Source organism: Siphateles boraxobius, unplaced genomic scaffold, assembly GCF_051911475.1.
Source record: "Siphateles boraxobius isolate OS27281-9 unplaced genomic scaffold, OSU_SipBor_1 1, whole genome shotgun sequence".
Lineage (NCBI taxonomy): Eukaryota > Metazoa > Chordata > Actinopteri > Cypriniformes > Leuciscidae > Siphateles > Siphateles boraxobius.
Genome location: NW_027508699.1, coordinates 30374204 through 30390762, shown reverse-complemented (window position 1 = coordinate 30390762; position 16559 = coordinate 30374204). Strand labels below are relative to the sequence as shown.

At 38.0% G+C, this 16559-nt stretch overlaps 1 protein-coding gene across 2 annotated transcripts in view; it reads right to left on the bottom strand.

The window, feature by feature from the left end:
- Positions 1-16559, bottom strand: part of cdh24b (cadherin 24, type 2b) — a 143350-nt gene that overhangs the window by 16737 nt on the left and 110054 nt on the right. For both annotated transcript variants that reach the window (XM_077232827.1, XM_077232833.1), the window contains exon 6: positions 11165-11346. In XM_077232827.1, the coding sequence (XP_077088942.1) occupies positions 11165-11346 (182 nt within the window). The remainder of the gene's footprint in view (positions 1-11164; positions 11347-16559) is intronic.

Here is a 16559-nt window from a genome sequence, read left to right as displayed (position 1 = left end):
TCTTTTAATTTGGGAGCAATGATAATACAACGATAATTGAGAGATGTACAAATAAACATTCCTAAAAAGCCTGATCATGTTTGATACTCACGCTTAAACAGGATATTTCAAACAAACAACAAAAAAGATGTATTGTTAATCTAGTAAACCTAAGTTGCAATTAAAACAATTATTTGTGTGTTTAATTGAAATAAATATTTCACAGCGAAAAAGACACATGTATCACTGGTCTGAATGTGGACATTTTTAGAATTATACAAAAAGGAATTTACATGTTAAAAAAAGTATAAACAGCCAATCAGATGGCAGAAGACATGTAGTAGATTATGTACAGGATTGTACAGAACAGGATTGTCAGCAAAGTTTTGATCATTTAAAGGCCTTAAAAATGTGTGTATCAAATATGATACAGTAGGATTTGTAGGATTAATAATGAATTATACTTGCCTAGGCATTAATCTCTCACATTTCTTCTAAAACAGCTTCTGTGAAGACTTTTCACTAGATGTACCATGTCTGCAGGCATTTGCTCCCATTGCCAGTAATGTCAGGCACTGATGTCTGCGTTTCAATTCATCTCAAAGGTGTTTTTGCAAGTTAGTAAGGTTCATCCACACAAGACGCAGAAAATCATTCTTTACGCACTTTGTGCATAGTGACATTCTGGTACAAAAACGTGTGGCTTTGTGGCTCATTCCAAACTGTTGCCACAAAGTTGGAAGCACACAACTGTCTGAGATGTCATTGTGCCACAGCATTGAGATTTGTCTGCAGTGCAACTATATGTGTGTACACAGCTCAAAAACTTGGGGTCAGGAAGATTTTTCTTTTTAATAATAATAATAATTTTAGGATGCATTAAAGGATGCATTAAATTGATCAAAAGAGACAGTAAATACATTTATGTTACAAGAATAAAATCTATTTCAAATAAATGTGGTTCTTTTGAACTGTATATTCATCAAATAATCCTGGAAAAAATGTTTCACGGTTTCCACAAAAATATTAAGCAGCACAACTTTTTTCAACACTGATAATAATAAGAAATGTTTCATGAGCACCAAATCAGAATATTAGAATGATTTCTGGAGGATCGTGTGACACCGAATACTGAAGTAATGATGATTTAAATTCAGCTTTGATAACAGGAATAAATAACATTTGAAAATATATTCACATATTTAAATTGTAATAATGTGTAAAAAAAATAAAAAATAAAAAAAGTAGCCTTGGTGAGCAAAACAAGGCTTCATTCAATAACATTTGAAAAAACTTAACCAACCCCAAACTTTTGAATGGTCCACATTCTGCTATGAATCTATAACCTGAAACAAGAAAGATTACTCAGTGGGTATGGGACAGTTGAAGGACACCGATATTGAAATATAAACATGAAAAATAAAAACATAAATGAAGGTGAGAAAGAGTGAAAGAGACCCAAAAAAAAGGGACAGGGAGTCAAGCCAAGAGAGTAGAGGAGGGATAAATGGAGAAAAAAGGTTCCTAACAGGATCCCATTAGAGGCCGAGAGAGACAATCTGTCTGAGGAGGAGAGATGTCACTTACACTGTGAGCACACACTCATCACCCCATCCCTTCCTCTCCCAATCACTCACTCTCCCTCCATCCTTCTCTCCTTTCCTATGAGTGGCGGTCTGAGAATACACACTTGTGTCTCACTCACGCCTGTTTATAATTAACCTGGCTGAAAGCACCGGACTGAATTGAATTCACAGACTGGTTTATGTTAGTTTTACGCTGGTCTAGCTATGGGACTATAATTATTTGTATTTGTTTATTTATAAGATGCTTTTTATCCAAAGTTTAGTTGAGGGTGGAATCTCCTCCTCTCTCTCTTGTTCCACTTTCCAGTTTTTATTTTAAATGACTCTAGTGAAATAGCAATTATAAGAAATTAATTAGGCTCTCTATATGGACCACTATTCAGCTATACTACATTACACTATATTCCATAATACCATATGGCAGATGATATAACTTTTCAAGCATCTGATCTTTGGAGAGATGTGAAATGAGGTGGATGGGGTCGGTAAGATGTTTTTTTCATGTTTTTGAAATAGGTCTTTTATGTTCACCAAGGCTGCATTCAAAGGGGCATTCGGCATTCTATTTCAACTTAATAAAACCGTTTAGAAATCATTTGGATGGTTTAATAACCTGTTCTGGTGAGAATGGTGACTTTCCCCGCTCCCCCCAACGTTCCTAGGCGGAAAACTAACCTTGCAACATGAGAATTAACGTCCTGGTAAGTTGGAAATAGGAAGTCTCATGAGAAGCGTGAACGAGCGAGAAACACAAACTGCTTTACGGCAATTCGACATAAACACACACGCCGCACTCAGTGTGTATGATGTATTACCCACCTCGGTAGACATAGCTCCACACGATAAAGTTGGCCGGCTCCGATAATAACAAATGCACACAAGCAGCGGTAGAAAGGGGGAGGAGGGTGCCGCAAGTGAGTTTTTTACGACATTGTTGTGAAATATACGCCTCACAGCTGTAAAGGGGAGCTCGTTGACAAAACATGCAACAACAAAAGTGAAAATCAGCGAAGAAATAGCTAGAGTTGCCGAATGCCCCTTTAATTAATAAATAACAGTAATAATAACAAATATTATTACAATTTAAAATAATTTAATATATCTTAAAATGTGATTTATTCCTCTGATGCCTAAGTTGAATTTTCAGCATCATTATTCCAGTCTTCAGTGTCACATGATTTTTCAGAAATCTGCTCAAGAAACATTTCTAATTATTATCAATGTTGAAAACAATTGTGCTGTTTATTATTTTTGTGGTTTGTTTTTTTCCCAGGATTATCTGATAAATAGAAATATAAAAAGAACTACATTTATTGGGAATAAAAATATTTTGTAACATTATGCATGTCTTCACAGTCCATTTAGATCAATTTAATGCATCCTTAGTGAATAAAAGTATTAATGCATTTAATTTAATTTTTTTAACTATCTTACTGACCACAAACATTAATGGTAATGTATGTAGCCTACTGGTATATAGGAAAACAAAGAAAACCTGAAGGTAAAAGTATGGCTGTAAATATAATCAAATTAATTAATTATTTAAATCACCAGTGCTAACCTACTGCATCACATCAAGAAATATTTAATGAGGGATATTAATAATAATAATAATAATAATAATAATTTACCTATCTAATAATAAAATGCACCTCTCATAACTACAGTGCTACAAAAAACATCAACAACAACAATAGTAATACATTTTATGTATTATACCCAAAGCACTACAACACAAAATAGTTATTTATAAAGAAATAATATTTCTTTATTAAATCACCAAGAGAAAAACGGCTGAGAGAGGGCTAAATTGCTCAACAACAACAAAAAAAACCTATCACTCTGCCTCAATACCATTTCACCCTGGTAAAAACAGTAAAGAATGCCGTCACTATACTTGTGGGTGAGGCCATATCTCACGGTGAAACCCTCCAGGTTGATATTTTGATTTAATCTCTTTGTGAATTCCTGATGTCTCTCTGTTTCTCTATTTGTGCATACACATGTTGACTCTGTGCTTGAAATACTCATCCTCTGCATGTCTTTTGCGTGCGTGCGTACATGCCCATGTCCATGCATTGAAAGTCGAGAGGCAGTCTTGAATCAGGTTGTCTGCCTGACACAGCTGCTCTCGCTGTCTCCCTTGTGTTTTAATACGACTCCGGGACCTTAAGCCCAGATTATCCTTTCAATTCACAGACTACATTCTAACAATGTTCTGCTTCCCTTCAATCGCTCTCTCATTCATTTCTTATGTTCTTAAACCTTACAAACCAGGTTTTATTCAAAATTCCACCTTTGCATCAATCCTGGTTAAAAAATTCCACATTTCCAATTTTCTTCCTTCTCACTATAATTCCTTCTCCTGTTTGCCACAGTCCTTCTTCGCACCCTCAATCACGATCTCTTTCTCTCTCTCTCTCTCTTTCTCTCTCTATCTCTCTTGGAAGATTAACACAATCTCTCCTCTCGGAGAGAAAACAAACACGGATAATCCGGACAGCACCACAGGTTGATGACTCGGGATTAGCTCCACGGTTAAATTGAGAATATATGGAAATAAATAACAGAGGGAGGACAGATTTACAGCATCCCCAGATGTTTCTAAAACTCAACTGGCAGACAAGGGCATTAACAACCCAGAGGTCATGAGTTTGATTCTCAGGGAACACACGTCCTCAATAATATTGAGTTTAAGTGATGCATGCACTGCATAACGCTTGAATCCAGTCTGTCCAGGCAGAAATAATGATTATTTATTGTTTAATGTTTATTGTTGTATTGTGTTTGTAAGGTGTCCTTGAGTGTCATGTAAGGTGCCTAATATGAATAAATGTATAATTAATGTATAATAATAATAATAATAATAATAAGTTGTCAAATCCATGAATGTAAATATAATACAAGATTTGAACCTGCAATCTTCTATTCTGCATCACAAATTAACAGGAAATCCATGTCCACAGATCTATGTTTAATTCATAGCATCACAGCTTCCTATTCATTTGCAACAACAAGAAAATGTCAATCAATCTGCTCAAACCTCTCAAATCATATTGTACCACTAGGTGGCACTGTTGGAAAGCTGTATCGGACCAAAAAGGTGGTTAATGCTACTTTAACATTAGTCACACACAGTCACTTTAAGGGCAGGTTGAACAACACTGCCACAAGAGATCACAGATGTGGATCTATTGCCGGCATATTAAATATTCAAATGTACACAGACCTCTTCCATTAAAGCCCTGTGTAGCTAATGCAACTCTCTCACACAAACTCGAACGCAGACTTCCAGCAATCTGCATACGCTTAATCAGAGCATGCCACCCACCAGCCCACACAAACACACACGCGCCGTTCTGTCTGGGTAATTATGACTCTGAAAATTCACTTTGTGTTGATTAGTCTAAGAACAGTGAAAAATGCTGTGTAATGCCAGCATGAGGACAAAGTGTTAAACAATAGTTCACCCAAAGATTAAAATTCTGTCATCCTTTACTCCCCCTCATGCCGCTCCAAGCTATATATGACTTAAGACATTCTTCAGTGGAATACACCAAATGTAATTTATTCTGAAGAAAGTCATAAGTGGGCACTGTAAAAGCCAATGTGATTTTGGTGAATGCGAACAGGGCCTGTAAAATTCCAAAATGATCACAAAAAAAGTGCTCCACACGACTAATTCCATCTCTTCTGAAGCATATGCTATAGTTTTGTTTGAGAAACAGACCAAAATTTTAGTCATTGGCAGAAATAGCAACATGTCATTCAAGGTTACATACCATCTTGACACATTTTATTACTGTCGACACTGTCATTAATGAGAAATGTAGCGTTGTCCGATTAAATGAATATACAATAAAGCTAAATATAAATTCAGAAGAAAATTAATTTACCAACATTATGTTAGAGCAATTCAAATATTATAGTAGGGTATGACTTTCTATTAAGCTGTGTATTGTGAAAAGCGCTATACAAATACATTTGATTTGACGTAAATTATCCGAATACAAACTTTTCAGTGAATCGGTTGATCCAGTTGACAAAACGGGCTTGGATGATTCATTCACAAATTGGGCCGATTCTCTAGTTCAACTCACTAATTATCTGGTGAGTGTGGTCAAGCTTTCTGGAGTGGAAGATGGTAGTGAGGAGTGAATAATTATTTAAATGTCGATCTACTTGTTATGCAAAGCTACCAGAAGACTTGGAATATAGCACACAAATGGTATGGGCTACTTTTATAAAACTTTTATGCTGTTTTTTTGCCATTTTTCAAGCTTTCAGATCTCCCATTCATTGTAATTGCATGCAAAAAGGGTCGAGCAGTAAATTATTCAAAATTTCTCCTTTTGTGTTCCATGGAAGAAAAGTCAAATGGGGTTTGGAAAAACTTAAAGGTGAATAAATGATAAAAGAGTTGAGAACTGAACCTTTAAATACTCACTAAACTCATATCCAGACACATATAGAGTGGACTCACCTCCTCAAAACTGAAACCTACAGATTTATACTTTGTTCCTTTCCTTAATCCTCAATGTTTTCTCAAGGACAAAGAGTTTTTGCACTGTTTGAGAATCAATGAATTTCTAGCCGTGCTCCATGCGGTTTTTGAAGCGCAGAAATGACCACAGCACATAACTAACATCCCACAGGGGAGAGAGAGGGAGCGAGGGAAAATCTGCAGACAGAAACCCAGCACTGCCTGCACAGCGTGGTGATGAGTGAGTGAGCAAGGGAGGGAAAGAGAGCGAGAGCGAGAGAGAGGTCGCAGTGCAGCTTTACATGGAAACAGTTTCTCCTCAGACAGGCAGGCATGACCTAGCTTACCAAAAAGGGCCCTGACTGACCCATTCACACACTAAGCCTAAGGCTTTGTCCTCTTTATCCGCACATCAAAGGTCTCTTCTTTTATCTGCAAGAAGCTTCTTTCTTCAGTACCTTTCATTTTTATAATCTCCATTTTTTGTCATAACATAGTTTGTAATTCAGGGCAGAATTAACAGGGAGGGTGGAAAGGTCATGTGTAAATGAGGATGGTCTGTATGTGTGAAATAAAGAAAGGTTTTGTAATCGTCTCGGTCAAATAGATCAGCTTACACCAGTTCATGCTGGTTTAGCAGGTTGATCTTGCTGGTTATGAGGAATATACATGTCTTTACAAATGCGTATGACTTCCTTTCTTCCTTTGAAACTTCTAAATGCAAATGAAGATATGCCTGAAATGTCCAAGCTATTCTTTTTTTACATGGATATGACTGCAGACTTGAACTGTCCAACTCCAAACAATGACAATAAGTACTATCAAAATGCTCCAGATAATACTTGACATCATTGATTTCTGCACGTCAAGCGACAGGTTTGAGAGGAACAACGTGAGGATGAGTACATGATGACAGAAGTTTAATTTTGGGTTGAACTATGCCTTTAAGCGTCCATGCTGCATATGGTCATCTATACATCAACGGATGTATTATATGAGGTGGTTTGTATGTGCATGTACGTGTATGTTTGTATGGTACGTGTATCTCCTCTAAGCAAAAAGCGACCACGCTCTAAGCTCTGTGGGTTCCTGAGAGGTCATGGCGGGCATTGTGATGACAGAAATTGCTCCTATTGGAAACACTTTCCTCCCTGGGGCGAGCTCTTCCTATCTGTGCACTGCTTTCTTTTCTTTTCACTATCTCTCTCTCTCTCCCTCTGTCTCAAAGAAATCTTCAACTTCAGCCTTTCTGATATGGAGCGAAATAAACAAGAGGCCGGCATGACGTTCGGCTGTTCTGAATGAGATAGGCAGGTGGCCAAACTAGAGCGGGGTCCTGTAAACACAAACACAAACACGACAAATAATGTTCAGCAGGTTTTTTTATTTTTGTTTAATGGGCCGGAAACCAAAGGGGAGCTTAGTGCTAATTTTACGCTTTGTTTATTCTAATTCTATTAGAGTGGTATCTTTCATGTTTTCTATTAGTTGCGCGTGGGTTCTCCGGCTAAATCCCTTTTAACCTCTTCAATCTTTGTCTTCAGATACTCCCACCTGCATATCCTCACTCATTGTTCTCTTTCTCTGTCTTTGTCTTGTTCTTCATCTCCATCCTTTCGTCTTGCAGCGCAGCCAGGAGTCCTGGCCAAAATTCCGAGCCCTGATGGACAATGGAACCGTCTCTGTGTGGTTTTGACAGGAATATTAGAGAGAACTGTAACACGGCAGCAATTTTAGAAAATATGATTGGGCGAATAAAGCATCAGTGCAGTGGAGGATGAAGTAGAAATTCAAGGAGAGACATGGGAGGAGTTCATTTGTTTACCCAAAATTCCCCTTTTTCATTTCCTCCTTCACTAAGCATTAGAAGACTGAAGCATTACCTCTTTTGCTTCCTAGTGTTCTCTCACTTTCTTTCCCAGATGAACACGTTGTTCCTTCAAGGTGGCTCTTTCAAAGCTCGCGTGATTTACAGGAATACTTCACCCAGAAATTTAAATTCTGTCATAAGTTACTCACCCTTTCTTTCTTCTGTAGAATATAAAAGAAGATAAATGAATCAGTGTTTTTGTCCATACAATGGAAGTCAACGGGCTTCAATGTTGTTTGGTTCCCAACGCTTTTCAAAATATATCTTCTTTTGTGTTCAGCATTGGAGAAAAATGGATACAGGTTTTGGAACATGAGGTTTTGGAACTATCCGCATTAAGTATCCGCATTTGCATTGTCGCATTACTTGTAAACGTATTACAAGTAATGCGAGTTATGTAATAAGATAACTTTTTTAAAGTAACTAGTAAAGAAACACATTACTTTTAAATTTACAAAAATAGTATTTGCTCTTTCATCGCCTATATGGTCCATGAACCCCTGTAAAGTTTACTCTGCTATCCACCTTATTTTTCAAGTAAGATGTTTTCTGTGAATGTGTGAGACTTCCGATTTATTAGCCGCTATAGGGAAATAACAATGCAGTAAACTTTAAAACTGTCTGCGCTACAAACCAGCGTGTTTATAATTATGACACTACATTAAAATAATATGGTAATAAATACCAGTTTGCAATATCAAGCAGCATAACAAGCTGTTTTGTACAGCTAAAAATAACTGGAAGCGAATGACATCGGAAGCCAGACACATTCAAATTACAAATGGTCGTGCCCGCTCTTACCTGAAAACTAACGTGGATACTAGTTCTGTATCCCGAACCAGGAAATGTGAAAAGGGTCCATTTGTACTTAGTTTAAATAGACAGTCTTTACATTTTCAGTTAGTTACTCTATGTGTGGCTTTAAAAGAAAACAACTGTCCTATCAAAAAAAACCTGAATGTGCAAGACTTCACATAACATCTTCTGTATGCCTATAGCAACTTTAGCCGCTTTTCCACCGTCGGGCCGAGCGGTTCTTAGAACGGTAAGGAATGGTTCCAGTTGAGGCAGGCACTGCACTGCAAATTCTAACTTTACATTTGTATCTTTAATACTGTCTGCCCTAGTGTATGTCTTACTTCCACGTCTCTGTATCTCTCTACTGTCTCCTCTCTCTGGCCACTCGTTTAATCTCCCTGCTCCTTTCTGTCGCTTTCCTCTTTCCAGTTTTCCCTTATCGCAGTAACACATCCCTGGCCTAAAATCCCTCCCAGGCTCACCTGCAGCCAAAGCTTTTTTTAACATTGGCTTCCCCACACCTGCCAGGACTATTACAGTGGCAAACCTCCTCACTTTATTCACACACACAAACTTGCATGATCGCACTATAGTCGACTTGAGGTACACACAAAGGAGTCCAGGAAGCTGGATTGGCATCAATAAAACTGTGCTGGCTTTTCCCAGTGTCTGATCACAGATCCAGATCTGAACAGAGCATACACACAATCACCTGGCCACCCAGCAGCTTGGAAATGGCGCTTCAAACACTTTAATTGTAATATGCAACATGCAAAACCTGATTAGCTGAGATTATTTTGTATGTAAAATGAGCTTGTTGATTCCATTAAAGGAACAGTTTGATTCTGTCATCTTTTACTTAGGTTCATGTTGTTCCTGTAAGCAGTTATATTTGCAGTCAAAAACACATAAAGAATCTTTACACAGCTGTTAAAAACAAAGACGAAAAAAAAAAAGTAAATGAAGTCCAAACAACTCGTTTCCAAGTCTTCTGAACAGAAGTGTGAAGAACAGGCAGAATTTAACTAATAATCTTTTATCTTCAGATTCAAAAATGTTGTAACTTAAATAACAAATAAAGCAAATATATAGTTATGTAAATAAATACATAGTATAACATAGTATAGCTATGTATTGCATGTTAAATGCATTAAAGTGATGGAAATAGTGTTTTTGCATAAGCAATGGCTTGTTTTGACAATTTGTGCACGTACTGTATGAGGGAAGCAACATCTATCTACAAGGAGAGACAGCTTTCTTATAAATAATCCAACTCAGAAGTGTTTAACCTCACATTCAGCCAGAACACAGGCAGATATTTAGAGCCTGGCACCAAGTTTATCTATGAATAAGACTTACATTTTGTTCTGTTCCTTTCACAAACCTAACATATTTTTTGGAATATAATGATTTAAGGCATGAGCCACATTTATGGTGTCTAATTTTTTTTTCTTTATTTTTGTCCTGTTTCGTGCTTGACAGTCCCTGGTGACTATGAACTGTCATTGTATGACAACAGCTTCTAAAAAAAAAAACTTCTACTTTTGAGTTCTATGGAGAAAAAAAATGTGTATCTGGAATGACATGAGGGTGAGAAAACAATGGCAGAATTTAAATTTTTGAGCAAACTATTCCTTCAATTTACTATTGTATCATGTGCCGTTTAAGGTGATGCGAAGATGCCCTCAAGCGAACAGTGCCACTCAGAATCTTTATCAGTGAACGTATGCAGTCTCATGGGGCTCCTACGTGTGGCATGCACCACACGGCATGTCAGCGTAAATCACACTCTTCTCTCTGATTGGTGTCTCGCGCACACGCACAAATGCGAGAGGCAGCACAGACTGCGATGGGGCTGATTCAACATTGACTCACATCGCCTGTACTGCACCGACTCTCATTTTGGCCTTTTGTTGAGTTTTTTTTCTTCCACTGGAGCAGATTTTCTCACGACACCTGGCAGAATGAGTAACCTGCCCCTCCTACACCGGAGCATCATCTGCTCTATGAGGCGTCTTCTGATCTCTACCCACCTTCTATGAACCCATGCCCACACACACATACACACACACTTTTCCCTGCTGAAAAGACCAGCGATGGTTACCAGAATGCACTGTGTTCTGGATGCAGGTCAACACTATTGTGCTGCAGTTCCCACCAGGCTTCTTAACTAGCTTAGCCAGCAAGACTTTCTTGTTCAGCCTGCCTCAAACAGAAAGAACATGCCTGTCGACAACCTTCACTACTGTAGCCATATTTAGCTGACAGCCAGCAGCCGAGTTTTCGTCCAACATATTTTCTATGTGAATTTTGGGATATTGCCTTAAAAATTTTTTTAACAAAAAACCAGCACCAAATCAAACACAAAATGGAAATTCATGCTGGCTTCAGGTGGGCTTTTCAGCAAGGTTTTCTCCCTTTCACATATGTCCTGTGCAATCTTCCCACCTTGTTCAGAATGATCACGGCCTCCTGGTTGGCTCCGGTGATGTTAAAGGTGTCCCCTGACTCTCCGTCCAGGATGGTGTACTCCAGCTTGGCATTGTCTCCCAAGTCAGCATCTGTTGCTGAGATCCGACCCACCTCCGCCCCTGGCACGGCCAACTCTGACACAGAGAACAGCCAGGAACCTGAGATTTGGACGAAAAGACGGGATGAGAAGTGAGACATGGACAATCACTTAGCATCCTCATACATCATATCAATTTTATTTACGAAAAGCTTTATCCTTTTGTGTTTCCCCATTTGACTTTGGATATTGATTGATTTTGCAAAAGTGGTAGTTAGCGAAGGTTTTTCAATCTTCAAAATGATTGTGATGATAATTCATTTGGTAACACTTTACAATACAGTTCAATTTGTTTCATCTATATTCATTAGATGAATACAGAATGCGTTTTAAAAATCAGGATTTACTTTACTGTTAATTCTATTTAATTTTATAATATTATTATTATTTTTTGGCTAGCTCCCAAAATTTTGAACTTTAGTGTATATAATACAGAAGTGGCCACTTTTATGATGTACTTAAATTGTTCATTGTTGAGCTAATACATTTTTTACAGCATATATTTATCTTAGTTGTTCATCTCAACCATTACTAATGCATTTTTTAAGATCAAAAGTTGTATGTTAACATTGCACTATGAACTAACATGAACATTTGTATTAACTAAGATTAACAAAGGTGAATAAATTATGTAAAAAATGTATTGCTTATTATTAGTTTGTGTTGGTTAATGCTTTAACTATAACAGATAAAGACCTTCCCGTAAAGTGTTACCAATAATTTTAATTAAAACATGCTGTTAGCATCACAATGCAAGATATTAATGCACTAACATTGTTTTTTGAAGAAGAAAAGTCTAAAAACAATATGATTGTTTCTGAAGCTAAACAAGTGAATGAACATCGGCAAACTGAAGCGTTTTGCGAGTGGGTTATTTAACGCATCCAAACGTATACATATAAGATTAATTAGATATGTACACCAAATATATTTAAAACTACAACTTGCATCTGCACAAAATTATGCACAAGTGTGTAATGTTTTTTTATGTTTTATTTGGAGCTCCAGTTATTAAAATATTTGGCTGAATTTTGCACTTTGTCATCAATGTTAATTTCATCACCTAAAATTAGATGCTATTTTAGTCACTATAAAGGCCTGTTCACACAAAGTACGATAACTATAAAGATAACTAACAATAACAATATAAGCATCCACACCAACGCACGATAACGCTCTTTATCATAAGTACGCACTGCAGCTTTGTCGTCTGGCACTTTACATGCTCAAGATCTTTAAAACAGGATGGATTCTGATTGGCTGTAATGTTTTTATCGTTCATCAGCTGGAAGAAAATCGTTCTGAAAGGTATTCCAACGATATCGTTCCTCTGTGTTGTTATCGTTATAGCTGTGATGTGTACTCTGTTATGCTACTTTTTTAATTTTCCGGGGTTCTCAGAAACGGAAACATAGTTGGGCAAATAAAACAATGATAGGATTTTATTGTGACATTTATATACTGAGAAAAGTCAAGGAAGGAAGGAACGATAAAGAAGAGTGATGGTCTAAAACATGATATCTGCCTTCATGAGAGTTGTATATATAGTGAACATTAGTTCCAAACGTCACAACCTGGGACATTACACAGTACATCTCCATTAGATACCTTGTATCCGTGACACAACAAAACAACAGCCTGTGATGAAAGTCAAAGCTAATAACCATCTCCGTATATCAACCAACTGCACCTAAATGTGCAGAAATATAACACCAGCCTTTCAAATCACTCCCTCAGTAGTGTGCATAAGTTCTGCATTTGAAGGGCTTTGAATTTAAAGAATTTAAAATTTCAAAGACTGACATGTAGTTGATGTCCTGCAGTACTTCAATGAGGGAGAGGTGGCTGATTGGGAAAAGTCTACGATAAAACAAGAGTGTGAGGATTCGTCTACAGAGTGGCCACCGTGTCATTGCTCGGACTTCAAAACGCTCTGTCACTTCTGTCAAGCAAATGTACAAATTTCCACTTAGAAGATGTCGTCTGCGATTCGGTACACTTGAGGCAAAATCGAGGAGAGCATTAGGATTTAAGGATTTGGCACAACAGGAAGTCAAACACACATAATTGAACGCTCAAGGTCGTGCACTTAAAAGCCAAGATGCCAGACAAGATGCATCTATATATATTATATTATAACTTATTCCTGAGATGGAAAAGCTGAATTGTCACATAATCCTTCAGAAATCATTATAATATGCTGATTCGGTGCTCAAAAAACATTTTGTATCATTATCAACGTTGCAGTTGTGTGCATAATATTTTTGTGGAAACGGGAATTTTTTTCAGAATTTGTTGATGAATACAGAATAAGTTTACCTTAAGTCTAAGTCTATATAAGTCTAGCTCCCAAACCTTTGAACTTTGGCGTATATAATACAAAATTAGCAACTTTTACAAGTTTCCACTTAAATATTTTTTAACTTATTTATTGTTTAAATGTTGGATGGGAATACTAAGATACAAACAAAATTGTAAAAACGCATACAAAATGTATATGCACTGTTAAGGTGGACATATTTTATTTGATTTTATTTTTATAAAAATTTTATTTGATTTTTAACTACAATAGAAAAGCATTTTAAAAAATAAATTCCTAGATGCATGTAAAAAAAAATTTGTCACAGAATAATATTTCAGTGATTTTAAATCGGTGCTAAACTTGTCTAGAGAAAATAAAGAAAAAAGCTGTAGAGTTCCGTTTTCCAAAAAGGTAATGAAACAAAATCGTTTGTCTTTTTCCATGCCTTAACACTGAACAAACTCACTTCAAACAAGCAAACACACAATGACAGCTACCTGTCACCTCGTAAATCACAAATCAGGACAGAAGAAGAGCAGGGAAGCAAACGGATGCTCATCTTTATCCGAAGCAGCTTTAGTCGGCCAATCACACAGCATGAAGGGACGAGATCAATGTTCTGTGACTTTGAGATAGCACTCCCCACTGGGTCACAGTAATTGTGTTCAGAAGGGACAAGCGTAGTGCCTCCGCAGTGCCTGCTCGATCTCACTTCAAAAGCACCACCTTTACTCTCGGCCTCACCTCTGCAATGAGAGAGCCTGCTAGTTTTATTCTTTTAATTCATTAAAAGCCACTCTAATGGGGCTGGGCTTCCCAGGGACAGGGAAGGGATTGGCTGGTATGAGTCAGCGCCCAATGGGAGATTAAGAGGAGAGCATTTAGAGCTTTTCAATGATAGGCAGATGGAGTTAATTAGCAGGTCTGAGTGTGGATGAATGCAGGTTCAGCTCAGTAAATAACATGGACAATTACCTCAGGTCCACTGAGCGAGATGTGTGAGACTCAGTGTGGGCAAGACTACATGTGGGCAAGCAAAAAATGGATTTTGAAAAGAAACCGATTTAAATGGTACAAAGAGTTTTTGATGGATGAATAGATACAGAGGACTGTTTTGTTTGTAAATGAGGGGAAAACAGCTTGATTCAAAGATATAGCGATTACAGAGCTGAATAGAAATGCAAAGGAAATGCTAGAAGAGAGAACAGGCGGGAGACAAAAAGAAAGTAAAGTTAAGAGAGAGTGAGAGAGAGAAGGAAAAGAGAAAATAAGAAGTCTTATCTATGGATGAGGCTTTATGTTGCCGTAGAAATGAGACCTCTGAGATGGGAGAGTCATTAAAAAAGTGTCTAGCTGGCTAAAGCTCAAGCGCTGGTTGAAAATTAGATTGAATAAAATCTGCATCCTTTTAAGACGTCCATCACTGTGGCACTTATGGAGGCAGGGTGGAAAATGAAGGATGTAGAGAGAGAATTGTCCCAAAGCATCCCGCCTCAGCATCAGTTGCCCTGTCCCTTTACCGCTCTGCAGATCAACTCTACTGGAAGATGTCATAGATACACCATCTGGATCCTTCCACAGGGCAACAGCGAGGGACCATGAGAAGGGGTGAACAGTTTTTTTCTATACTTAAAGACCGATATAAAGTAGAAACATATCACACAATTTAATTTAAATATAGTAAAAAACACATGCACAATATCAGCGCAAAATTTCAGATTTTATATTTAAAAATATGTATACATAATACAAAAATAAGTTAGATAATTAATTTAAAATTTAATCTTTTTTTACTTGATAAAAAAAACTGTAACAAAATATCGATTTACTTAGACGTCAAAATATAAGTTCCCCTTCGTCAGTCACTACGAGTAAGTCTAGATTGACGAATGGGGATCGCTTGCGAGAGCCTTTCTACTTAGAGTGTAACTAAATGAGCCAATGCACATTGGCATGTGATAATTGCACCAGGTGGGTTATCATTTAATGAGCAGCAGGTGCCTCGCATTCTTGTCTTTCGCTTCGGAGCCAGACGGTGAATGCTGTTCCTGCTCTGCAATCTTATCTGAGAGCGTTTTAACTTCAAAAGACGAGTCTGCTTCTTCAGGAGAACGCCTCTTCAAGCTGGTGTTGGTGTTACAGCGCAAACAGCGCTAGCTGCGATCTCACAAAGAGCAAAACAGCTGTTTTCACAACTCAGAATGTTGTGACTTCAATGAGAATGTGAGTTCTCACAGCAGGCTTGCACTATCGTCCTGTTTGTGTAGTCGCGGTCATCCTTGGGTGCTTAAGCACCAGAGAGAGCAGTTTCCTGAAAGAGCACACACAGTTTGACACTGCGTCTTTTTCAAGATGTCATTCAAACCGTGTGTTTCTGGATGCGGTCGTTTCCTGTCCTCATTTGACGGCCACGATCACTGTTTCACATGTCTAGGCTTAAGCATGTTGAGACTGCGTTCGTGGGTGGTTCATGTTCTCTCATGAGAGCATGACCATGTCGGCACGTTGTTCATCTCCCCTTTCTCGTAAAGGCTTGTAACAAGCTCCCGTTCAAGATACTCATGCAGAAACACATTTTCGAATGCATCCGTCCCCAAGATTGGTTTGCAGCGATCGACCTGAAGGACGCGTACTTTCATGTCTTGATTCTTCCTCAACACAGACCGTTCCTGCTGTTTGTGTTCGAGGGGCGGGTATATCAGTACAAAGTCCTACCCTACGAGCTGTCTCTGTCGCCCTGCGTCTTTACGAAGGTCGCGGAGGCCGCCATTGTTCCACTCTGAGAACGTGGTGTTTGTATTCTCAACTATCTCGACGACTGGCTGATTCTGGCACAGTCTCGGGATCAGTTGTGCGAACACAGGGACATGGTGCTCCAGCGTGACTCACAGAGGAGCGCGTCTGGTCAGAGGTGAACTGCTTGAGTACAATCAAGAGCAAGACAGCGGTCCCACTGAAACGTTTTCAGAGGC